General features: G+C 41.5%; 1 protein-coding gene across 1 annotated transcript in view; it reads left to right on the forward strand.

The window, feature by feature from the left end:
• INPP5F (inositol polyphosphate-5-phosphatase F) overlaps nucleotides 1-25465 on the forward strand; it is a 103800-nt gene that overhangs the window by 24329 nt on the left and 54006 nt on the right. The window contains exons 2-3 of the mRNA XM_065408183.1: nucleotides 6305-6385; nucleotides 24703-24839. Coding sequence (XP_065264255.1) covers nucleotides 6305-6385; nucleotides 24703-24839 — 218 coding nt within the window. The remainder of the gene's footprint in view (nucleotides 1-6304; nucleotides 6386-24702; nucleotides 24840-25465) is intronic.

A 25465-nucleotide genomic window follows, 5' to 3' on the forward strand; every position in this document is an offset into this window, starting at 1 on the left:
TCCTCCATTGCACCCTTGCACGCTCCTCTTAGCTAAGTACTGCTTGTTAATCACCCTCAGTGGAATATAATAGGGACCATCACTCGAAGAAGGGGAGGTTAATTTAACCCATTTTTTCCCTCTTTTTGGCTTGTATTCCTTCCTCCTTTAATATTACTTGTGTTGAGTAACTGGTTACTATTAACCTATTTAGTGAAGACTGAAACAAAATAGGCATTAAACAGCTCCATTTTTTTATGGGAATATGAAAACCTTATTAGGATTGCGGAACCCTACTCTTTTAAGAACTGTAGAGACACTGTTCTTGCCCTGAAGAGTTGGCGTTGAATAGTAGGAGACAGTTATGTTCCAGTATGATTGTGTGAAACTGCGCCTTGTTTGGCATGTTGGAATTGAAAAAAGGTCTGTGTTTTTGGAGCAGAAGAATGGAGTCTGTTTGGGTCTGGGGTGACAAGGCATGTGAGTTATGGGTGATGTGGTGATTTTCCTACACTCTTTATGAATGCATTGGTAGGAAATTCAATTTGAGCAGCATTAGCTGTAGACTAACAGCTCTTTGGGTGGAAAGAGTAGGGAAGATTAGCAGGCGTGGATGGAGAGTATACCGTATGTACTCTGCAAATACTAATCAAACTGTGAGAGGACTGCTTTACCTCACATTACTAATTACTGAGGCCCTGCTAGCAGCTCTGTAGTTAGGGCTATTTCAGCTTTGTTCAAGTTAACAGTCTGATAGAGATGGAGAATCCACGCCATTTCTCTTGGGAGTTTGTTCCAATGGTTAATCACTGTGACTGTTAAAAATTTGTGCCTTATTTCCAATTTGAATTTGTCTGGCTTCAGTTTCCAGCTGTTGTCTCTTGTTAATATAAATCCTAGTACTTGTATACAAATTTTGCAGACTTATTTCATACAATGCTCCTTAACAATTTTGAGCATTATATGTATTAGGCGTTACATATAATTAATATTTCACAGTCACATAGACAGTGGGAAATGGAGTCTTCACAGCAGCAGAACAAAGATTTGTTGCCAGATGTGACAAGTGACTTTTAACTTCACAAGGATTCAGAACTAAATGCAAAATCCATCTATTTGCTTAAGCTTTCCTGCCATAATTGTTATTCACCAACACTCCCACTCTTTATTCAGTAAGAAGAGCAAGAACTGTCATTCTTGGGAGATGCTGACATACTCAGGTGATAGGGTATAAGAAGCTAGGTAAACTTGTCTCAGAAGTGTCTGAAGGTGGTTCACAAATTAGATATCTAGTTAAAACTCTTTCACACACTATTGAAAGTTAAATGTAACCAAGGAGATGGTTGATGCCCATCTTTCTGCACCCCTGCAGGGGAGGGGAACTTTGGTCCAGGACACAAGGGTAAGCCCCTAACGTTCTGATAAGTGTAATAAGATCATCAGTACCGATGTGGTACCGGCAGGCTGTTTTTGAAAGATCTCTTCCGAAAGACATTGCTCATGGCGTGTGCACACACAGGCAGAAAACTGTATGTGACCAGAGTGTCGGTTCACCCTGAAAATCACTTGCAGGACACTCAAGCCTTTTCGTCTAGACTATTTTCAAAAGCTTTCATTGGTAGTAGCAGCAGTGGGAGTTATTGATCAAGGTGCTGTTCGCTGCTCGCATTTTAATCCTCGTATTGTATAGCCCTGTTCTGGCAGGTTTTGGGCAGTGTGGTGGTTAAAACGCTAGCTGGTCTATGTTACCATTGCTAGAATCAGCAGATTTTAACTTTAAGAAAAAAGTCTAGTGTAGACACAGCCTTATGTTCTGAAATCACTGTAGAGACCTTTGATATATAGTCTATTGTTGCAGTAATCTCATATGAGTTGTTTCATGAACAACTTTATCAATTTCAGTGACTAAAATTTCTGCTACTCACAAACTAATTAGTATTTCATCAGTTGTTGATCTATTATAAATCTCAGGGAATGAGGGTGGATATTCTCTCTGGAATGAGCAATAACTCTGCACTTCTGATTTTGTTAGAGAACTCTCTGCTAGAAGAAGGAATTATGTAGACAGGTTCTTGGTGTCTTGCAAGCACTCACAAAGTACATTCACCCAATACAGCAAACTATTTCCTAGAGTGCATGCATATAATCTTGGAATAAGAATTGTAATTAAGGTTAGTAGTGTTTCTCATGGTAAATTTATATGGAAAATCATGGGGAGAAGGAGGAATAAAACCATGAGTGTCTGATAAAGTCACCATTGCAGGATTTCAGTAAAACTATGCTTTAGTTCACAGTGAAATCTTTCAAGCCATTACATAACATAGAAAATACTTATCTTGGTGCCTCCTAGTTGGCTTTGCTGCAATTAGGGAATGTTAGTAGAAGAGAGCTGCTGCTTGCTTGTTTTCAATGCAGCTTTTCTGCCTCAGCCTCTACAAAAACAGAAGCATCTGCTTTGCACCGATCCTTTTAAACAAGTTATGTAAGCTCTGCCTTCCCCTACCCCTCCCCAAAGCAGAGAAACTGCAGATTGGTGAACTACAACAAATCACTAGCTAAATGAAGTTCTGTTCTATTAGCCTGTCAGGCATCCCAGGTTTTATCTTGGCAGTTCCCAAGGTTCTCATTTAAGTCAGTTTTAGTCCCAGGCACTAAGTGTGCAAAATTGCCAAATGTCAAGATCTATATCCATATCTGTAAATAAAATATGAAAATGATGGAATCCATGACTACTGTGAAAACAATAACAAAATCGAGTCTGTAATCACAACCCTCCTCCCCCTGCCCCAATAAAAGAGTAATCTATAAATTCATTACATCAGGCCGGCTCCAAGAATTTTCAGTTAGTTCTGGTTGCATTATCATCTTGGTACATTGGCCAAACCGGACAGTCTCTACGCAAAAGAATTAATGGACACAAATCTGACATCAGGAATCATAATACTCAAAAACCAGTGGGAGAACACTTTAACCTCTCTGGCCATTCTATGACAGACCTGCGGGTGGCTATCTTAAAACAGAAAAACTTCAAAAACAGACTCCAACGAGAGACTGCTGAGCTGGAATTGATATGCAAACTAGACACAATCAACACAGGATTAAATAAAGACTGGGAATGGCTGAGCCATTACAAACATTGAATCTATCTCCCCTTGTAAGTATTTTCACACTTGCTTCTTATCAAACTGTCTGTACTGAGCCATCTTGATTATCACTTCAAAAGTTTTTTTTCTCTTACTTAATTGGCCTCTCAGAGTTGGTAAGACAACTCCCACCTGTTCATGCTCTCTGTATGTGTGTGTATATATATCTCCTCAATATATGTTTCACTCTATATGCATCCGAAGAAGTGGGTTGTAGCCCACGAAAGCTTATGCTCTAATAAATTTGTTAGTCTCTAAGGTGCCACAAGTACTCCTGTTCTTATTATCATCTTGGATTACTTTGACTTCCTTCTTCAAAACCCTGGAGTTAATCATCTCTTTTGGGTTACTTTTAAGAGTTCTGCCAACGGTGTAGGGGAATAACACTACCCACATTTCAGCTTCAAATTTAGAGTCTGGACTCATTTTTGTTCAAAAGTAAACCTTCAGGGGCTTTAAACAGTTAATATATATTTACAAAGATTGTACCTGTTAATACAAATCTGCCAAAACTTTGTGGTGCATAGAGGCAGCATAGGCCTTTAAGATAATTCTTGGACTATCTGTTCACTACCGTGAATGACCAATCCTTGATTAATGTTTGCTTCCAAAATTCAGTAACTCACTATTTGTTTCCTACCACGTAATGAGTTAGTGAGGTTCCACTATAACATGAACATTTATAAAGGAGAACTCTGGCTCCTAGAGATTGTTGGTGGATATCTGGTTGAAATGCACAAGCCAGCTTGATCTCTGAATTGCTTTGGGTGGGTAAGGTGAGTAGAAAGGAGGGAAGATTTACAAAATCTTGTTACTACAGTATCTCTTTCTAGTTTAAAGTATGAGACCTGGTCTGCAAACTGATGCTCTAGCTGCTCAGAAAGTAGCTGAAAGAGAAAACAAAGTGGAACAGTTCTCACTGGTTACCAGCTGCATTTCTGTTCTGTTGCAAATAAATTAACTTTCACACATCTCTTTTAAAAGCTCATATTTACAAGCCCTGTTTTTCACCACTGTGATAGCTGTTCTTATGCGGAAATAGGAACCAGGAGCTTGTTGTCAAAATGGGAGCCATCTTTTCATGCCTTTGCACTTAGTTTCTCTTGCTTTGGATTTGAAAACAAAAATGGAAAAATTTCTAAAATAACAATTTGCGTGCATAAGCTGCTTCTAAAAAAAAAGAAAGAAAAACCACAAAAACAAACACCTGCTTTCCCCGCAAAAAACAAGCAAACAAACAAAAGCTCACAACATAACCCTGAACTTGTTACAGTGCAGAGTTTTTTGTTAAGTAACTTTGGCCTAGTACTATTATACACTAGAGGTCAAATGAGGTCAGGCTTCCGTCCTTGTCTTAAAGGCATCAGTTCAACAATCTATCCCTCGTTAGTGAAATGCTTGTGTATTAAGACTAGGGATAGCAGTCAAGTAAGACCTTCTGCTTAGTCAAGATTAAAATTCCCAGTGGGAATGGCTAAAGTTACTTGATTGACATGTCTTTGTGGTAGCTGCTAAGGAAAGTATATGAGAATCTCTCAGTGAATCTACAAAAAGAACAGGAGTACTTGTGGCACCTTAGAGACTAACAGATTTATTTGAGCATAAGCTTTTGTGGGCTACAGCCCACTTCATCAGATGCATAGAATGGAACATATAGTAAGAAAATACATATACATACAGAGAACATGAAAAGGTGGAAGTTGCCATACCAACTCTAATTAATTAAGATGAGCTATTATCAGCAGGAGGGAAAAAAAGTTTGTAGTGATAATCAAGATAGCCCATTTCAGACTGTTGACAAGAAAGTGTGAGGATACTTAACATGGGGAAATAGGTTCAATTTGTGTAATGACCCAGCCACTCCCAGTCTCTAGTCAAGCCCAAGTTAATGGTATCTATTTTTCAAATTAATTCCAGTTCAACACTATCTCGTTGGAGTCTGTTTTTGAAGCTTTTCTGTTGCAAAATTGCCACCTTTAAGTCTGTTACTGAGTGACCAGAGAGGTTGAAGTGTTCTACTGGTTTTTGAATGTTGTGATTCCTGATGTCAGATTTGTGTCCATGCAAAAGAATAAATGGACACAAATCTGACTGTTTTAACTGGGAACACAAAAGACCGTGACGTCTAGATTAAACTGAAGACTTCTGAAGTGGGGAGGAAACAATATTGGAATAAAAAACTTACTATAGAAAACAGAAATGCCAAATCTTATTTCCCCATAGTGTTCTGGATGAATGATTCTCTTTTCAGTGTGCCGTGTTCCCTGGATGATTTAGTACATACAGTATTATTGTGATCCGTTATTATCAGATACATTTTGAAGCTGTAAGTGGAGACTTTAATAAAACATCTAACACACATTGCTTTGTTCTACCATGATGAGGATTTGTGGAGTTTTTCCTTGTCTATAAAACCCTGGGAATAAGTAGTCTTCCTTAATCAAATAATTTCACTTCAATGAGGTAGAAATGGTTTCAAAGGATGTTTTCTAAACTTCAAGGAAGTGTTAGTAAGCATGCATCTTGAGCATCTCACTTGAGGTACAAACTAACCTTCATACTTATTACTGTACTATGCTGGCTTGTGACAATGACACCTTTTGGAAGGAGCTGGTTCTGCATCATTCTAGCACCGATCATACAGTTCAGGGTGATATGCCTACCCCCAAATGGTAATCTCATTATATTCTTTATGCACCGTGTCCCTATTGGATGAATTGGATTTTATTTCATAGTCTGTATCAAAGCATAGCTTGGATGGGTGTTGCGAGGGAAGGTGATAATTTTTGCTATTATATGATCGAGACTAAAGAGCGCCAGTCATTGCCATGGCATTCCCCTCTCTTGGACGCTTGGATGAGGCATGTTTCAAATGATAAATATGCTATAGTGAACAGGACTAGTTTTTACACTAAGCTTGTCTTATTAACTTGAGATTTACTGGGAATCCATGAGGCTTGGATAGAAGTCACAAAACTGAGTTTCATCCAGAACAGTAATTACTAGTGCTGATTAAGGGTTAGTAACTTATGTCTTTTAGAATACTTTCAGATTATGATGATGAAAACAACTCTTTACACAGTGCATCAGAAATTCCTGAAAAGTAAAGTGTTTTGTTTTGAATGTAAGTGCGTCTATTGTTACATTTCAGATTTTCTTATAAGCCTCAATTTTTCTTGCAGCCACTGATCTTCTTCTGGCCTGGAATCCTGTCTGTCTGGGCCTGGTAGAGGGAGTGATTGGGAAAGTTCAGCTTCATACAGGTATGATTTGTTTAAACATGTTTTATATTGTAATGTGATTGTGTATTAAAAAAGAAGCTTTGCAGTGTTCTGTGTACCAATCTGAAATGATCAATCCTCCGTATCACTGGTGGGTAGAAAAGAGGATCTGGACAGTGCTGCTTTGTCGTCTTTTCCTGGTCTAGTTTCTCTCTGGGTGGGAAGAATAGTCCTGGTAGAGTTTTCTGTAAATTTTGATGAAGGAGGCAAATTATAGTCCAAGAATTGGGGCTGTATGGAAACAGATTCTTGTCTAGGTTTCTAAGCTCACTGGCTGTACTGTTGTCTGTTTGCCGTATTCAGCGTATGTCAACTAGAGTTGCTATCAGAAAGTAAAAATGGCTGTCAGACCTGCAGACCTAGGTTCTTGGTGTAGCTGAGTTGATCTCGGCTACAATATGTGTTTTTTGTGGGACAGGAGTGAAGGGGGAAGCTTCAGATTGTAGTACTTCATCTGCAAACAATTGGAGAAGTGCTTCTCCCAGAATGATTAATGTAATCACTTTATTCTGTCAAAAATGTGTGTGTGTGTGTGTGTGTGTGTGTGTGTGTGTGTAAGAGTTTGATCATAAAAATACACTGATCCATTGGCACCTATGGTACTCTAGGCATATCTGATAAATGCTATTCTAGTGTGATTGAGTGAAATGAATAGCATCAGAAAACTTTACGTAACAATTAGGAAATATGTAAGATGAGGAAGCTGTTCGGACATCTTAAAATCTGAGCCATATGGAAGGTTTGTGTAGACAAGCCCTGAGACAGTTGTGGTAGTTAAGGAGTTACTCTTGGCTCACGAATGAGGCTGATGGAATAAAAATTAGGTGGGGGGAATGGGGAGGAATTCCCTTTTCAGTATATTTTTTCCGAGTGAATTCAAAAACTCGTTTCTTCTCATGTTCCTCCTTCAAATGCTTGCTTTTGCAAGTCAATATAGGAGAATTTAGGCACCCTGGCTCCCTCAGTGGAATGTCTGCCATGGACACAGACTGCCAGCTATGTGGTACAGGAATACAAAATTCAGATCAGCATTAATTATGTTCCTGATAATTTTTTTTTTCCCTGCTAGGTTTGTAGTAGTAATCCTTGTCATCTAGTTGTCCATCAAAACTTTTCCCCAGTGAAGCAGTGTGTCATACCCCTGTCATAATATTATGAAATGGTGAAGTGGCTGTGAATTATTTTAATCTATCTCCACTGATGACGAGTTGACACAAGACTTGCAAATTCCTTTCCCAGTAGGATAGTTTAGTGTTGTTTTTCTTAGCAAAGCAACAAATAGTGGATAATTGCAACTTCTGGTTAAAGTTCCTTACGTCATTTCCTCCTTTTGGTGGAAACACAGAACACGACTTTCCTACAAATACCCTGAACCATGAATGAAAACTAGTACCTCACCAACTCCATGGTGCTGTTTTACAACTACAACTTGCAAATTCTTGACAATCTGGACAATGAAATGCAGATTATAACTTAAAATGCAAAACCCTCACAATGAGCGTGTGTTCTGACTGCACTCTATTCTCTGTTTAGAAGAGTCTCTATGCTGATAGAGGTCTGGATAAAAGTGCATTGTTAAAACTAGGAAAGCTTGCATAACCTCTGTTTACATTATTGTTCTCAATGCTATTTTTAAATTTTCATGAGTGCTTAATACAGCATTTAAAAGAGTGATTTTTTGGCAACATGGTCTATGTAGGTAAAGTTTCAAATAAGTTACAGAACACTGGGATAGATTAAGTGGTAAAATGGATCAGACTCTTGCTGCCTGTCAAAATAAGAAATGGATACGCTGCAGTATTAGAGATGCTGAAATAGAGCACTGCCAGTGCTGTTAGAGGGCAAGAGCACAGGAAATGCTGCTGCCTGCCTTGTGATAATGGATGCACAGCTCTGGAGAGTGGGTGAAGAAATCTCTAATCCCTACTTCAGATAAATATTCTTGACTTTTATTTTTCTTAAAAATTAACTAAATCAATTTTCTTTTAAACTGGGAAAAACATTGATGTAGGGATCAAAATAGTTATTGCCTATTTGTTTGAATTATTTTGGATTGACATTTGATCTATTAAGGCACGAAATGCCATCTTCATGCTATCCTTTCAGGCTGGCTTATTTTTATTTGTGCTTAATGTTTGCATTTATACGTATCCAAGGAAATTAGATATATTATAAAATATTGGCTGACAATATGAGAGTGGGATGTCTTTGACAGTTGAACCTCTTACACAACTCAAAGATCTTTGTCATGGAGTTTCTGGCTCCCCTTAAGGATGTTGCATTATTGCTAAGCTTTAGCAAATGGTGCTCTCTCTGGAACAAGTAAACAGAGGCCAGAGAGGCTGCTAGACAGCATTAATGCTCCATCATCGAGGGGTTGAGTGTGCTGCCTCTGCGTCAAACGTATGTCCAAGGGTGGATCCTGAATAGTCCAGAATGGCATAACAGCATGTTGCATTGTGGCTGGACAGCTGAAACCCTACTTTTAATTCCTTATTTATACAAAAAGGAAATGAGTTTGTGAGGTTCACCTATTATATGTATAAATTTTGAGGTGAGAATACACTTATCCCAAAGCACAATATTTGTGTTGAGCTTTCTCCATTAAGAAGAACATATTTCTCGAGAAAAGAGCAATACAGATGACCAGATTTGGTATGTGACTAATGAAAAAAGTTAGAAGAAAGCACCAATCACTTCAAAAGAAAATTTTGGAAGTAGAATGGCAACAAATGCAAGGGTTTTAATCTCTAATCTCTCCAAAAGTGACCTAGAATATGAAGATGGAAGTTGTAACTAGCCTATGACAAAGAAAGTGAAGGTAACGTTAAACAAAGTTAATAATAATGGGTTGAGACGTTAGTGAGCCATTTAAAGAGGATTAGCCACTGCTTAAGAATTACTGCAATGATCAGTGTTAATAACAGTGTTAATAACACCCATGGTGGGTTTTAAATAAAACAGTGCTTTTATTGTAAATTTGAAACAAAAGATTTAACTTGTACTAGCGTGTCTCTATCTTCTACTAGCTAACCTGTGGAATTCTATTCTTAGGGTACGTCTACACTTACCTCCGGGTCCGACGGCAGGCAATCGATGTTCTGGGATTGATTTATCGCGTCTTGTCTAGACGCGATAAATCAATCCCGGATCGATCCCGGAAGTGCTCGCCGTCGACGCCAGTACTCCAGCTCGGCGAGAGGAGTACGCGGCATCGACGGGGGAGCCTGCCTGCCGCGTGTGGACCCGCGGTAAGTTCGGACTAAGGTACTTCGAATTCAGCTACGTTATTAACGTAGCTGAATTTGCGTACCTTAGTCCGAAGTGGGGGGGTAGTGTGGACCAGGCCTAAGGCTCATGGATAATTAGCTTATGGGTTGATACCCATGTGTGCCTGAAATTTGAGTGTTACTTGCCACATAAGAGTTTAGTAGTGCTTTATAAAGGATTTGAAATGTCATAATTTTGATTGCCATTGATGTTTGGTAATTGTTCTGTTTGTGCTAGTGTGGGTGTGCAACTCAGTAGCTGTAAATTTCTAGCTCCCATCACAAGTCAAAGCTATAAATGATGGAACTGTGCCAGAGCTGCCTGTTTGTTTTGTTTTTTCAGTTGGGACGCTTCCAGTAAATTCTTTAATGGTGAGAATAAACGTCCTTCTCAAAATCTGTCCTTTAGTACCTGCTGTAACTAATAGGTATTTCAAGCTCTATTTCATTATCTTTGGTTTAATATTTAACTAATTAGCAATGTTGTATATGATTATAAAAAGAGTTAGGAGAACTTCGATGTGACACTCAGCCTTCATTTCTAGGATTTGACATGGATTTAAAATAGCACATACACTTGTTTATTGTATTTAATGGTAACATCACTAATAGCTTAAACATCCCTAAGTAGTAGTAATTTTCCAAAGGGGATCCCTTTTAGTTTTACAACCCTTTCATAGGCTGAGTCTTATGCAGATTGAGCTAGTTGGGACCTTCTGGTGTTTTCTGTCTGTATAGACCAGCATAGAAACTATCAAGCCCTTCATTATACAAACATTTTGAAGCTGCAGGCCATTAAATGTGCTCTAAAGTCATTTTTGCTGCTACTTAATTGCTGTTTTGTGAAATTGATGAGGGGCAACATGTCATCAGAGTTCTCTCTAAACAAGCAGAATGGTGCTCTCGCTCTCAGTTTCTCTGTTGAAGTGAGATCCCTGTAGGACTGATGTCCGGCTTTGTTGGATGCAATCTATGGCCCCTAACCTTGTCAAACAATGTGCTTTCTTTGCTGGTATCTTAAGTCAGAAGCCACAAAACCAGCATGAGAAATTTCTGAAGCAGTCTGTGATGGACCTTCTGTTCAGAACGTTCTTTTCTTAGAGCTCTGCCACAAACTACGAACAGGTATGGACAGTCTCCATCAGATATGCTCCTATTGGACTGGAGCAGAGATCTACTATAAGCTTTTCAATCAGTCATATTCTACTGGTGATCATTAAGCGAAGACTGTCTAAATCCAGAGTAATTTTGCCTCCTTATTTTGATTATAGGACATAACTACTTCTGACTTGACATGTTCTGCAAGAGTGCAGAGCATCTTGCTGCAATCCAGGAAATGACAATAAAATAACACGTCTAGAGATGAAGATGCCTTTTCCCTATGGGCAGAAGATAACTACAGTAACTCCTCGCTTAACGTTGTAGTTATGTTCCTGAAAAATGCGACTTTAAGTGAAACGATGTTAAGCGAATCCAATTTCCCCATAAGAATTAATGTAAATAGGGGTTAGGTTCCAGGGCAGCTTCCCCTACTCTGCAAGCACCAGGGGCAGGGGGCTCAACCCTCAGCCCGCCCACTCCACCCCTTCCCCCAAGCACCCACCCTTGACCCACCTCTTCTCCCCCCCACCTTCTCCCCCTTTACTTTGCAGGCTGCGTCCTGGCTCCTCCCCCCTCCCTTCTAAACGCTGCAAGCCAGCTGATTGCCGCATTCGGGAGGCAGGGGATGGAGGGGGGAGGTGCGCCGAGTCCTTGCTCCTCCCCCTTCCCTCCTGCCCGGGGCAATCAGCTGGCTTGCCGCGTTTGGGAGGCGAGGGAGGGGGAGCCTGCGCGCCGAGTCCTCGCTCCTCCCCCTCCCTCCTGCCTCCAAAATGCCGCAAGCCAGCTGATTGCCATGGACAGGAGGCGGGGGGAGGAGCAAGGACTCGGCGTGCAGGCTCCCCCTACCTCCCCTGCCTCCCGAATGCGGCAAGCCAGCTGATTGCCCCGGCAGGAGGGAACGGGGAGGAGCGAGGACTCGGCGCACCTCCCCCCTTCCTCCCCTGCCTCCGGAACGCAGCAATCAGCTGGCTTGCGGCATTTAGATGGGAGGGGAGGGAGGGGGAGGAGCCAGGACCCACTTGCTTTGTTCACTGCTTGCAGGAAGAGCAGCCCGTTGGAGCTAGCTGGTGGGGGCTTGGAACCAGGGTGGACTGGCAGCCCCCCCATCAGCTTCCCGGCTCCCCTAAGTTCCCTGTGTGGCAGCAGCCCAGCAGGCTATCAATTGCCGGGCAGTTCAGCTGTCCCTCCCCCCACTGCCATGTGCTGCTTCTGCCCTCTGCCTTGGAGCTGCTCCTGGGAGCTTCCTGCTTGCTGTGCAAGGGGGGGCAGAGAGGGGTGCTAATGTCAGGGTGTCCCTTCCCCGCCCCGCTCCTTTACCCTATCTCCGCGTGGAGGGTGCACGACAGGGCTCAGGATGTAGGGAGCTTGCTGGCAGCAGCTGCTGTCTCAACTTGCTGATCTACTTAAAAAGGCAGTGTACTTACTGGGGTCAGCATACTTAAAGGGGCAATGCATATCTCTCTCTCTCTCTCTCTCTCTCACACACACTCACACACACACACACACACACACACACACACACACACACACACACACACACACACACACACACACGGTGTGTCTGTCTCTCTCTGTGCCATGCTGTCTCCCCTCCCTCCGTTCATGCTGCCTTGTAGAGTGTGAGGCGACATTAACAACAATGTGTTAACCTTTGAGAACTCAGTGGAGTGCTAGTTCACCATTTAGCAGTAAGGCATTCCCTGGGAAATATCCCTCCCTCTTCCACCCTCTGACTCCACCACCTCAACCAAGCTTCACAATCATCATTGTGTGTATATAGGTATAGTCTTGTTTGGCGAAAAAAATTTCCCTGGAACCTAGCCCTCCCTCCCCCATTTACATTAGTTCTTATGGGGAAATTGGATTCACTTAACATCATCTCGCTTAAAGTAGAATTTTTCAGGAAAATAACTACGTTAAATTAATTAATTAATTTTCAGAGGTGTTGAGCACCTGCAGTTTCTTTTGGAAGGAAAGCGTTGGGTGCTCAGAAGGGCGTGAAGGGAATTAACTTTTGGCATACACTGAGAAGGAATGAAATGACTTCATCAGGAAATGAGTCATATAACCAATCTCAGCATTGTCCATATTGATTTGATTCAGATACAGACTATACTATTATGATCACCACTTTTACAAGATAAATTTTGTACAAAGTATACCTTGTGAGGTATCATTTGAAAAGTTATAATCTGCTGAATATAATTATCCTGTTAAAATATGTGTAGTGACACTTCATGCAAAATTATAAGCTTCTACTGCATGATTGTTACTGAAATATGTTGTAATTCTGGGTAACACCCACAAAACAGTTTTTCAGAGACAAAGGCACACTAGCATCCCAGACAGGTGTTAAAGGGCCATCATCTACTTAAGTGGACATCCCCCAGCAAGGGGGAGATGTAAACAAGAAGTTTACATTACATCCTAGGAATGTTTCAAACCTCACATCCACAAGAGACAGCTTGTTGCCTACATCCCAGCAGGGAGTAATCCTTGAAGAAGGGAGAGGGATATAAATATGAGAGACAGTGACCTCCAACTCACCTCTCGTCCTCCCATGTCTCTGCTCATGACATCAACTACTCTCAAAGAACTACTGAGGGGGGAGTGGTCCCAGGCTGGAAGGAGACCCAGCCTGTGAAATTTCCAACAATGTATGGTGTTTTTAAGTTCACTTAGCTTGTTAAGTAGGTATTAGCTTGCGTATTACTCATTTTCTTTTGTAACCAATCCTGATTTTTATAGATCATCACTTATAATCACTTAAGTTTATTAACTACAGAAAGATAGATTTTATCTTATAGTTTTATCTTAACCTCTCTGTTTGGATTAAAGTTTGTTGGAAACTCCATTTAGGATAACAAGGCTGGTGCATATATCATTTCCTTTAATTAAATGCCGGAGTTTCTATGAGCTTGCATTGTTCAGTAGTGTGCTGGTCAGTACAAGATGCACATTTCTGGGGGAACAAGGCTGAGACTAAGAATTTGTGGGTGTTGCCCTGTATGTAATTCATGAGTGACTGGTCAGAGTGCTCATGTATTTAGCTGGGAGTGAATTTGCATGCTGAAGGCTGTGTGAGCCGGCCAAGTGTGGCTGTTCTGACAGCAAAGCAGTGTAAAAGGCATCCTAGGCCCTAGGGTGCCATCGAATTAAGGGGACACTGCTGTTCAACAGTCCGGATTGTACCCTGGGGAATGTCTCACTCACTATTTGTTCAAGAGGTTTGTTTTCCTGTTTTGCTGAAATCCTTTCACGCATTAAAACTCTTGGTAACATGGTCTTTGTCTCTGCGGTTTTGGGCCCTATTTCTGTCATGTTTCTTGGTAGTCTATTTCTTTGTCCTTTTAGTAAAAGAGAAACTAAAACATTGAGTGTCACTGAGCAGGTAGTGGGGAGAAGAGGTTGTAGAAAGTCTCGTTAAAAGCCAGGGGAGGGTTTGGGACAAGTAATCTCATATGCATATTCAAGGATATGAATATAAATTCTGATAACCTTGAAAATGTTGGCAGATAGCCATTTCACAGTATATGGATGTTTTGTGATCTTGCATGTGTTGGTGCTTCATCCTTTCATGATACAAAATTTCCTTTGCACTGGAAGCTTCAGTGAGCATCCCCTGCTTTGCATGTTACTCCTGGGGGAATTCTGCGCCAAAAAATTAAAAATGATGCGCACAATATTTTAAAATTCTGCAAATTTTATTTGTCAAAATCACACTATATAGAATCATGCCAGTTTCAATTATTTTGGTAATTTATTTCAAAATACCCGTCAGCAAGTATGTCTGTAACAATTGTCAAAGTTAGACTCAGGACTCATAGTTTGTCAGACCACTCTGTTTTATTAGCACAGCGCTCTGCTAATACATTCAGATAATGTGAGCCCCCATGCAAGATTCAAACAGTCTTATTTATACAGATAAAAAGGTGCGAACTAAACAAAGGGACAGAGAGAGCAAAATAGTAAGATATGCATGGAGCACAATATGCATATCTTGCTTCCTTATTAACTCTTATCGATCTAAGACTAATGCTTCACCAATTGCCCTTAAGTGGGGCAATTCATTAAGCAGTTAATTAATGTCTGCTTTCCTGCCCCCCTGGCTTGCAGCATTTCTCATTTCTACTTAAAGGTACATACAGCATTCTTTAATTCATTCTATTTCTTTAATATAATTCATTTCACTTTCACACAATACAGAGACACACAAAAATTCCCCCAGGAGTAGAGAGTTAAACCCCTATGACAACCCAGTTCCTGTTTCTCTGGTCCCCAGAGCCCAGCCATGGCCCCCCTGGCCCAGACACTCACACCCCCTACCATCCCAGAGCGTTTACCTTTTAGAGATTCTTTAACCAGGTCTCCATTACACTTTTCTGTGCAATCCTTAATAATCGCCTGTGTTTTCAGAAATAGCTTCTATAGTATAGAATATGTATGAGTTGCTGTAGAGAAAACCAGTAGAATGAAGGGGGGAAAAAAAAAGTAAATGGCTAGAGGGAGCTGAAATGTGGATAAAATATGTTTTTTCTGATATAGCAGGGTATGTTGCTTTGAATATTCTATTGTGTGCAGCTGGCCATTTCAACATAAGAGCTGAGCCTGTCTTTCAATACAATCATGTGGGGTTGGAGGAGCTGTTTAAATTCAGTCCTGTTGGCCAGAGATCTCTCTGATTGGTTTTATTAAAGGGTTTCTATCTGTATTTCTCTGGAGAAAGGTGGGGAAGATATGGGGAGACTCTTTTGATTTATGGCAGGGATTGGGGTAATAGAGCTTTGTGTTGACTTATCCTAGACTTGTAGAGGATTTTGTCTGACCTTAATTACTTTATGTGGGAAGGCCCTATGGGGAGGAGAGTAATGTTTGCAGTTTATGAAGCCCAATACCTACCTGCCCCCTCCCAAGCTATTTCTGGAATACCAGATGGTTTTGGTGGATAGAAGCATCCTTTAATTCATCTGTCTGACTACTTCTCTGATGTGAACTTTGCTATGCTTATCCATGTGTTTCTGATTGCCAGAGTGGATTATTTTAATACACTTTACTTGGGGCTTCCCTTGAAGACCACTTGGAAACTGTAGTTAGAAGATGGTATAGTGGCCTGCTTAGGTAGGAAGGCTGATCATAGGCAACACACTACACCAGTGCTGTGCAGATTTCACTAATGTTGAACATACCCTGACTTGCACCTGAAGGAAGTCTACAGTCAATGAAAAGATGTATCAAATATCCCTCAGTGCTACCAGTCAAGATAAAATTGTAATAAGCCATGGCATAGTCTTTATCCTATATAAATAGCTAACCAGCTGAATGCAGCAGAATAATTATCCCATCAGATGTGAAGGTGCATGTTGCCTGCTTTCACTGAAAGTTAATAGCTGAACCTAGTAGTGTTTCTGGTATTCATGTTAGAAGATGAGAATATATAAAAGTTGAAGTAGGCATGGCTTGGGAAGGGTGCCCCGTAAGATAAGATGGATGAAGCATCGGAAAGCTCTTTGAGTTAATGTACATCTCATTAGCAGAGTGGCTGGGAAATTTTTTTGAAGGAATGCTTTTTGTTGTTGTTTGTTGGAAAATGTTGATCTGTTGAAACCAAAAAACTTGAAAGTAGATAGCTCATATCTTCAATAGGACATGACTATCTGCCTCTCCTCCACCAAATCAAAAGCATAGGTAGAAATTTGCAAGAAATAAAATATGCATCATTTTGGCACTTAACAAGGAATTTGCTATTTAGCTCAGACAACAATCCCAATGTGACAAAAATAAGGAAGTGGCAATGTTTTCTGGTCTATTTCTGAGCAAACTCAAGCAGCAGTGTTTATAGCGGTAGGCCATGTGATTGCAGGTTTAGAACTTGTAATACTATAGCAATGTCACCTTGTCCAGGGGAGAAAAGTGTGACTTGACAGTATGCATAATGTGTTACTTGAGATGTTGCTGTACACTGAGTGTTTTAGGAAGTGTTAGAAAAACACTTAAGTGGTACTGGGTGGTAGTTGGAGCAAAAATCTGAACTAAATTTCTGTTATAGTGGAAGAATCTGAAGTGGTAGGTTATTTTAACAGATACAGTGCTTTAAATTAGTTGTTGCCATCTGTTCTTCCCTAGCTTATAATGCAGAAAAAACACAATAATTAAATCAGTGAAAAATGAGGCAGACGACTAAAATGTACACTTCTAAAATGACAGGAAGCTGTGATTTCCCTGAAGGCGGGAGTTAGCGTGCATACATGAGTAGGAAAAAATTCCAATTGAATGTGTTGTCCAAAAGCTGTTTTAGGAAACTGTTCTTATCTTATCCATAAGAGCACACATCCAATCTAGGGATTCCTTATTACAGTTGCAAGCAATATCTGAATAATTGAGAGCCTTTCCTGGTCATTGTTCTAGTTTTTCCTCCAGGTCATACTTTATCTGCATAATCACTTCCTGATCTGCATTCTCATCTTGCCCTGAGATGTAAGCTTCATTTCTATTATTTTGACTCAGGGATCAGAATTACAGTACAAGCATATATATTTAATGCACCCAAGCATGTTTTCTGTACACATTTTGCAACTTAAGTGTCTGGATTCTTGCATTTAATAATAGCGCTAAGTAAATTTAATCTCTTTAGTTCTTGTTCAGCATTATAGGAGGTTTTATACTCCATTGTGGGGAATGGCCAAAAATATCACTCTTGACTTCATTAAGCTTGCTTCTTCTTTGAGTGCTTGTTCATGTCAATTCCAATCAGGTGTGTGACACGACAGCCAGAAGATTTTCCCCCTAGCAGCATCCATAAGGTCAGCCTGGGTGCCCCCTGGAGTCACGCCTTCATGGTGCCCAATATAGGGCCCTGCTGACCCGCCACCCCCTTAGTTCCTTCTTACTGCCAGTGATGCCTAGCTGGAACTTCCCTTGCTCTTGCTTTTCCAAACGCCTTTAGCAGTGTCCCGTTGTAATTTGTATATAATTAGTAGTTTTTGTCTTAAATAGTAGTAGTAGGCTAAGTTCCCCCCACCAGTTTGGGTGGGAGCGGGTTCTGGGCACCACCAAAATTTCTACAAACCTGCCACCCCTGATCCTGCCCTGCAAACCTGAACTCCCAGCATTCTCAGGACACATGCTGATCCCTAGTGGCCACTGCTGATATCCAGCACCTCCCTCCTCTTTTAACCTGTGAGTCCCTTTCAGGATTGGAACTGGACTGGAACCAAAGACCATCTTGGAAGCAACATTACCAGCCCAAGCAGTCAAAAATCATGAGTTAGACCCCCCAAAATCACAGGCTCTACCGCCACCACTTCATTCATTCTTCGGCGGCAATTCGGCGGCAGGCCCTTCCCTCCGAGAGGGACTGAGGGACCCAGGGCCGAATTGCCACCGAAGAGCCGGCCCTGGGGGAGGGCACAATTTTATATTCTTGCCTCGGGCGCAAAAATAACTAGTTACGGCTCTGCAGGCCAGGACGTTCCTTCCCAAAGTGAGATTTCAAGCCCTCGGCGACATCATTCGAAGTCTCAGGTGGTTCCCTGCCACCGCAGCATGGAACTGCCTGAAACTTCTAGGACACATGGCTACTTGTACCTTCAGTCATGGCTAGTATCAGTGTATCGGCCAGCCCTGGACAGTTTGGACAGGATTGTAACCCTGCCTTGCCCGCTACTCAACTCACTCGACCTGCAGGTAGTATGTGCAAGGATCCCCTTCACCAGCCCTCAGCCATCCCTCTCGCTAGTGACGGACACATCAGACTTGGGCTGTGGGGCACATTTGGGAGACCTCAGAATGCAAGGCCTCTGGTCTCAGGCGGCTCTTGCTCTACACATCAATGTCAGAGAGCTGAGAGCAGTATGCCTGGCATGCCAGACTTTCCGAGCCCACCTAGCAGGGAAATATGTATCAGTCATGAGAGACAACTCCATGGTGATGTTCTATATCAACAAACGGGGGTGCAAGCTCCTCTCCCCTTTGCCAGGAAGCCCTCGTGCTCTGGGACTTCTGTGTAGAGCACTCGATACACCTGCAAGCATCATACCTCCCTGGAGTATAGAACGAGTTGGCAGACCATCTCAGTAGTTTGTTCCACGGCCACAACTGGTCCCTTCACCCAGACATAGTGAACTCAGTCTTTCATCAGTGGGGCTTTCCCCAGATAGACCTGTTTGCCACGCTATACAACAGGAAGTGTCAGCTGTTCTGCTCCTTCCTGAATCACAGCCTGGGCTCCATCACAGGCGCATTCCTCGTCCCATGGGGAGGCTGTCTCCTATACACGTTCCTGCCTGTCCCTTTCGTTCACAAGGTGCTCCTCAAGATTCGGAGGGAATGAACTTTGGTGATATGATATTGATAGTTCCAGCCTGGCCCTGCCCGCACTGGTACACATCACACCTGGAAATGTCCGTGGAAGCTCCAGTCACCTGCTGCTCTTCCTGGACTTAATAACTCAGGATCACGTTCGTCACCAACATCCGAACCTCGAGTCGCTCCACCTCATGCCGTGTTAGCACCATGGCTGAACCCATGGCACTTTCTTGCTCTGATCAAGTCAGAAAAGTTCTCCTGGGCAGCAGGAAACCCTCCACGAGAGCTACCTACCTTGCCAAGTGGAAGAGATTTTCAATCTGGTCGGCTCAGCACCATTCGTCTCCAACACTCATCTCAGTGCCACTAATACTGGACTATTTTCTCCACCTCAAGCAGAAGAGATTGTCTGTGTTGTCAATAAGAGTTCACTGGACTGCCATCTCTGCCTTCCACCCAGGAGCAGAGGGGCGATGTGCTCCCTGCTCTCTCTCTCTCATACAAGGTGGCATTTCTGGTGACGATAACCTCAGATGGAGGGTGTCTGAGCATCAGAGCCCTCTTACACTGTATTCCATAAGGACAAGGTTCAGCTCAGGCCTCACCCGGCTTTTCTCCTGAAGGTTGTCTCCCAGTTCCACATCAACCAGGACATCTTCCTCCCTGTAGTCTACCCTAAGCTGCACTTGAGTGGCAGGGAGCAAAGGCTTCACTCATTGGATGTCCGCAGAGTGCTAGACTTCTACATCGAGAGAACGAAACCGTTCCGAAAGTCCGTCCAGGTATTTGTGGCAGTGGCGGACAGAAAGGTCTTCCGGTCTTCCTGTCTCCTCTCAATGTATCTCATCATGGATCACATCCTGCATTCATGAGTGCTACAACTTGGCAAGGGTGCTTGCTCCTTCGATCACTGTACACGTCACCAGGGCTCAGGTCTTTTCAACAGCGTTCCTGGCGCAGGTTCCCACCCAGGAAATCTGCAGAGCAGCGACATGGTCCTCCGTGCACACTTTGACCACACACTATGCAATCACCCAGCAGGCCAGAGACGATGCAGCCTTTGGAAGAGCGGTGCTCCAATCAGCGGAGGACTCCGACCCCACCTCCTGAACTTGGGCTTGTGAGTCACCTGATTGGAATTGAGATGAACAAGCACTCGAAGAAAAAATGATTACTCACCTTCTCGTAACTGTTGTTCTTCGAGATGTGTTGTTCATGTCCATTCCAATACCTACCCTCCTAACCCTCTGTCGGAGTAGCCAGCAAGAAGGAACTGAGGGGGTGGCAGGTTGGCAGGATCCTATATTGGGCGCCATGAAGGTGCGACTCCAGGGGGCGCCCAGGCGTGTGCGTGGGTGGGAGGCTGCTGCGGGCATGACGCACTGTGTGAGTGGGTGGGGGAGCGCTGCTATGGGCATGGCTGCATGTACAGCTGCCCAGAGACTAAGTGCAGGGCTATCAATTACAATGCAGATCTATTTCTAAGATCTGGCCTGGCTTATGTCTCCAGTGTACAGCTTTTTTACTAGAGTGACAGAGCTTCCATTTTAAGTGGAAATTCTATCCCTGTTTGAAGTGTCTGTTAATTTTGTCTTATAGCAGTTCAGTTTCTTTTTTTAAAAAGTGTAAATTTTTTTTGCTACTCTTCATCTTTTTTGGAAGGCCGTGTGGGGTATAGCCACTTCTCCAGAGGCTGCTAATGCAGAACAGCACAGGCAAAAGGAAGTGCTCTTCAGGTCTAGTCAGTGCTTAGCTCTAGCCTTGTGCAAACAGATCTGTTCTTTGTGTCAGTAACTCTTAGGAGAGCCTCTTCAGTGGTTGTGACCATCCCTCATCCTTGATTGCTTTTTAAACTCACTTGAACAGCAGTACTGATATAACACAACACCACTTCCAGAAGTTTTGGGCTATATCTGGCTTATAGGAGTATCTTTGCTTTGACAGTTCTATGGTGCCTTCCTCTTCAGTCAATAGACAGCAAGACTGGCATACATAAAGTATCTCATAGAAATTGGCCAGGAAGTCAACTTTCTTTTCTGTACATGGGAATCTACAAAACTCTATGCTATGAGTTTCTAAACATGCTTTTCTATGAAAAAAGTTTAATCTACCCAAACACATCTAGATTTTGAGTCTGGAAGACACTTGTGCAGTAGATCAAATTTTGGACCTCAAACATTGACTTTTGTTCAATATCTTTAACAATGTACAATGCCCAAAATTATTCCTGCCCCCCCCCTAAATACTTATTCTGTATAAATACCTTTAATTAAATGATTTCCCTGCAAAGTAATTTGTTTTCTTTCTTTGCATTTTTTTAAAATGTCTGTAGCATTGCTCGAGTGTTTTTTCTGCCCTGGTCTACCCTTTAGTTGTAGGCCTAAGAGAAAATAGAAGTCCTAAAAGTGCTTCCAATTTATCCTTATCCTTTAGCTCAAGCCTTAGAGCAGTGCTTCTCAAACTTAATTGATTATGCCCCCCTTCTTTGTGTCTGTACTAGTTTATGTCCTTCCTCCCTTCCCCACTGCCTGCCCTCCCTCCCTCCCCCACCACCACACAAGTACATATGCTGATATGTGCTACGGTGGTGCTTCACTTAACTCAGTTTAGACTCCTTTGTGTTTCATTTTGGTCGGGTTTTTTCTATTGCACGAATTAGCCAATGATCCATTGTAATAAGCGCAAAAGCAAAACTCTGATTGTGGTCCTTGCTTACAATTAAATGTGCACACTGCGTCGTAGCAAATGTATTAACATAGAGATGTCAACGACTTTGTTAAGCTTGCATAGCATTATACAAAAATCCATCAAAATGCACAACGCCATCTAGAGTCAAATGCACAGCACCATCCGAGGACCTAGTATATCTGGAGGAATCAGCTTTGCTAGTTATTCACTGCTGTGGGTAAAACGTGCAATAAGCCCCCGCCTCCAAGCTTCTCACCCCCCCCCCCGAATACTTTTTCTCTCCCCCCCTCCCCCACCTTTGAGGACCTCTGCCTTAGAGGGTGGATTCCTTCCCCATGCCACTTGTGTAGGGTCTAGACAGAGATTCTGATGTCTATGGAGCCATAGTTTTCACATCACGCTCATACTAATTCTGGGAAACAATACTCTCTGATATTTATTCTTGTTGGGAACCAAGAAACTTGTTTTTGAAGGTGTAAAGCTAGTAGGTTAACAACTTAATAAGGATGGAATGTAAGAGTAGAATATAATAATCAATAGTTTGGCTATCTCTAAATAGGAAAGTGATAAATCTCCCCTGTGTTGGTAGTTTGTTTAATCCCCTCTCTATCTATTGCACAATTACACAATTACTTTTGAAGATAAATAATACCAGAAAAACATTGATAAAATACTTTATAAAGATGACATTTGTACAGCCATGACAAACTTCAGTGCACAAAACAATTTCTGCTTTGTCTGCTGTGGTCTGTCATTAAATAATCTGTTCCTGCTATTTTGTTAGTCAGTGTGTTTACTTAGGAGGTGCCATACACAGCCTCTAGTTTTATAACCTTCAAAGTGAGGTGCATATCATCGTGATCAGGATATAATTTTAAATTCAGCAGTATATCTTGTTCTCTTGGGTATTACATAGGATTTATTAATGTTGTCTTAAGCAAGCTCAACTTCCTTTAGTCTGTTTTTAACCACTCAATCCCTCTTTTAAAACACAGCTGACCAAACCAAATTTTTAAAAATAACAGAAAAAACCTCTACCATCTTTTTGGTAATGGTAACATTCATTAAATGCAATACCTTAATTGTTCTAAGTTTTTATGTGTATGGGGGGAGAGGGTTACTACGTGGTCTTTTAAAAGGAAAACTTCATTTCCTTACAGAAGAAACAAAAAAAAACACCCCAATTGGATCATCCCTTTCCAGAAAGAGTTTTTACTACAGAACATTCCCAAGTGCTTTGTCTATCCCATCTTTCAGTGACATCAGTGATAAATTTCCATTTAATGATGGGAAGAAAAGAGATGCTGCCTGACTTATTGAATTATCCAGTATTACCAGTGAAGATGCTGGCAGCCTGATGCTGTCTGCTGGAAAGGAAAATGATTAAATACTACTATGGTACAGAGATAATGCAATAGTAAGAGAAGGAACCTAGATACTTGATTCCCATTTAAGGTTAACGTTAATAAACTTCAGGGGTTTTTAACCTCAGTTCTCCTACCATTCAGATATAGGGGTTAGATAACAGTAAATATATCATCCTGATTTTGGGATGTGGGAGGGTATTTTTAATGGCAGCTACTGGAAAACTGCAAACAGCTCTGGAATAAATCCTGAATTCTGCATTGAAAACATGCTCTAGAAACCGGAAAAAAATACCGTTGATAATCTTCGTTTAATTTTGATGTATCCTTTTTGTTCCATAGTGCTTAAAAAAAAAAAAAAGAAAAAGGAAAAAAAAAAAGTAGCTGTTTAGCTAAGGAGAAAACATGGGAGATTCCAAATATATCTAAGAAAGGAAAGAAATTCAATAGCAATAAAGTTGCTAAATAGGTTGCCAACATTCAGGTGTTACGTTTTCCAAATGTGGAACTGTCCATTTACAATAATGGGTCTTTAACGTTTCTATGTTATTGTGTATGATACTTTGCCTTTTCTGGTCTTGTTACTATTGCTAACTGTTGAGTTTAAGAACTAGAGATTGCTGAGTCCAACAAATAGCGAGGGTGTGTGTTTATAAAAAACAAACAACAAAACCCAGCATATTGGACAAGAGAATGGAGTTAGTCTGATATTTTTGGTTTGTTGTTAAAACAGTAACAATATAGTTTTATGGATTAACCATGGACAGGAATTTAGGAGGCCTGTGTATTCCACTTAACTTCTGTCTAGTTCCCGATCTCTTTTTGAATTGTTGAGGGTATGATAAACCTGTCTGCTGCACATGGGTGTCAGGTATTACATAGTTCTTTGTTAGAAAGATTATTTAGGTGCCAGTATAACTAACATTTCCCTCATTACAAAACTAAGCTTTTGTCTCTTAATCCCCATGGTTAACATGCACATTAAAAATACAGGCTCTATAATTTGATTAAACCTGATTTTAGGGCATAGTGTTCATGTCTGTGTACTGAAATGATCTGTTCACATTATGACCATTTAAAATGGACACAGCAGCTGTGTTTAAATGTTTTATTTACTTTCCATTTTTGTGTGATACAGCCTCGTGGGAGTTTTTCCCTGCTGGCTGACTTTTCCATGCAGTGAACTCCAATTTTCTTCCTTTTCTGTTTCTAATGATACAGAAATCAAATTGGCTGACCTTGTTTTGAATGTGCACTAGCATTATTGATGTTGGCAGGAATGTGCATAACTCTGGGATCATTTTAATTGCTGTCGGTGAAGCAGTGGTGCCCTCTCCCTTAATAGCTTATCCCACAACATGGTGACTTTCCTTAATATTTCAGTGGTAGAGTAGCAGAGGGTTTTTTCTTCCCACAAAGATCAGGATAATCTGGAGGGAATTGGCCTATGAGATTATAACATTTTTAAGGTAGGAGTAAGGTTTTGGGTTTAATATGATTAAGTGTCCTCTCAGTGAATATGGTTTAATTATTTTCTGTTGTGACACTAACAGATTTTGCTGATGTTTTCCAGATCTACCATGGTGGCTACTTCTCATTCGCCAGAAAGCATTGATTGGCAAGCTTCCAGAAGGCCATGAAGTATGCAAAATAACCAAAATTGCAGTGATTCCACTCTCTGAAACAGACCCTCAGGATCTGGAGTTGGAGGTATGATTTTAAAATCTTGAAAACTTCTAATTTGAAAGTCTTAGTACCTCACACACCTTGTCTCTCTATCTTTTATTGGACCAACATATCCCCTGGGATGCATAGGAGGTGACAGATGTTGGCATGGATGCCCATTGCCTCCACTCTGACATGCAGTCCTACTTGCTTTGGTGATCATGACTTCTGTAGGAGTCCTTCATACACAAACGTCTCTTACTATGTCTGCCCCAGGACTTTTCTAAAAGGGACTTCACAGAAACGAGGGAAAACTGTACAAATTAAATACACCCTCAGACTGTATTAACTTTCACTGTAGGTTGGGAGGAAAAGAATACAGAGTAATCTGATCAGATTGTCAGTCTCCTCAAATTCTGCAGAGGTTGAAGCTATTGTGGGTGCTTTTGTGTAAGCCACAGAGGGGAAATTCACACCACCTTTAGGCTCAGGCTATCCTCACTGCAGAGATACAGAGGGGAGGATAGTACCTATAAAGATAAGATCATCAGGAGCTTCAGTGGGAAATGACTGACCCCCACTTTTATTTAGTGTGTATGTTCATGCTTATTTTGTGGTTTTCAATAGGATATCTTCAGGACTATAGAGCTAATCTTGTTAGTAAGAAATGC

The sequence above is a fragment of the Emys orbicularis genome, chromosome 7, assembly GCF_028017835.1.
Source record: "Emys orbicularis isolate rEmyOrb1 chromosome 7, rEmyOrb1.hap1, whole genome shotgun sequence".
Classification (NCBI taxonomy): domain Eukaryota; kingdom Metazoa; phylum Chordata; order Testudines; family Emydidae; genus Emys; species Emys orbicularis.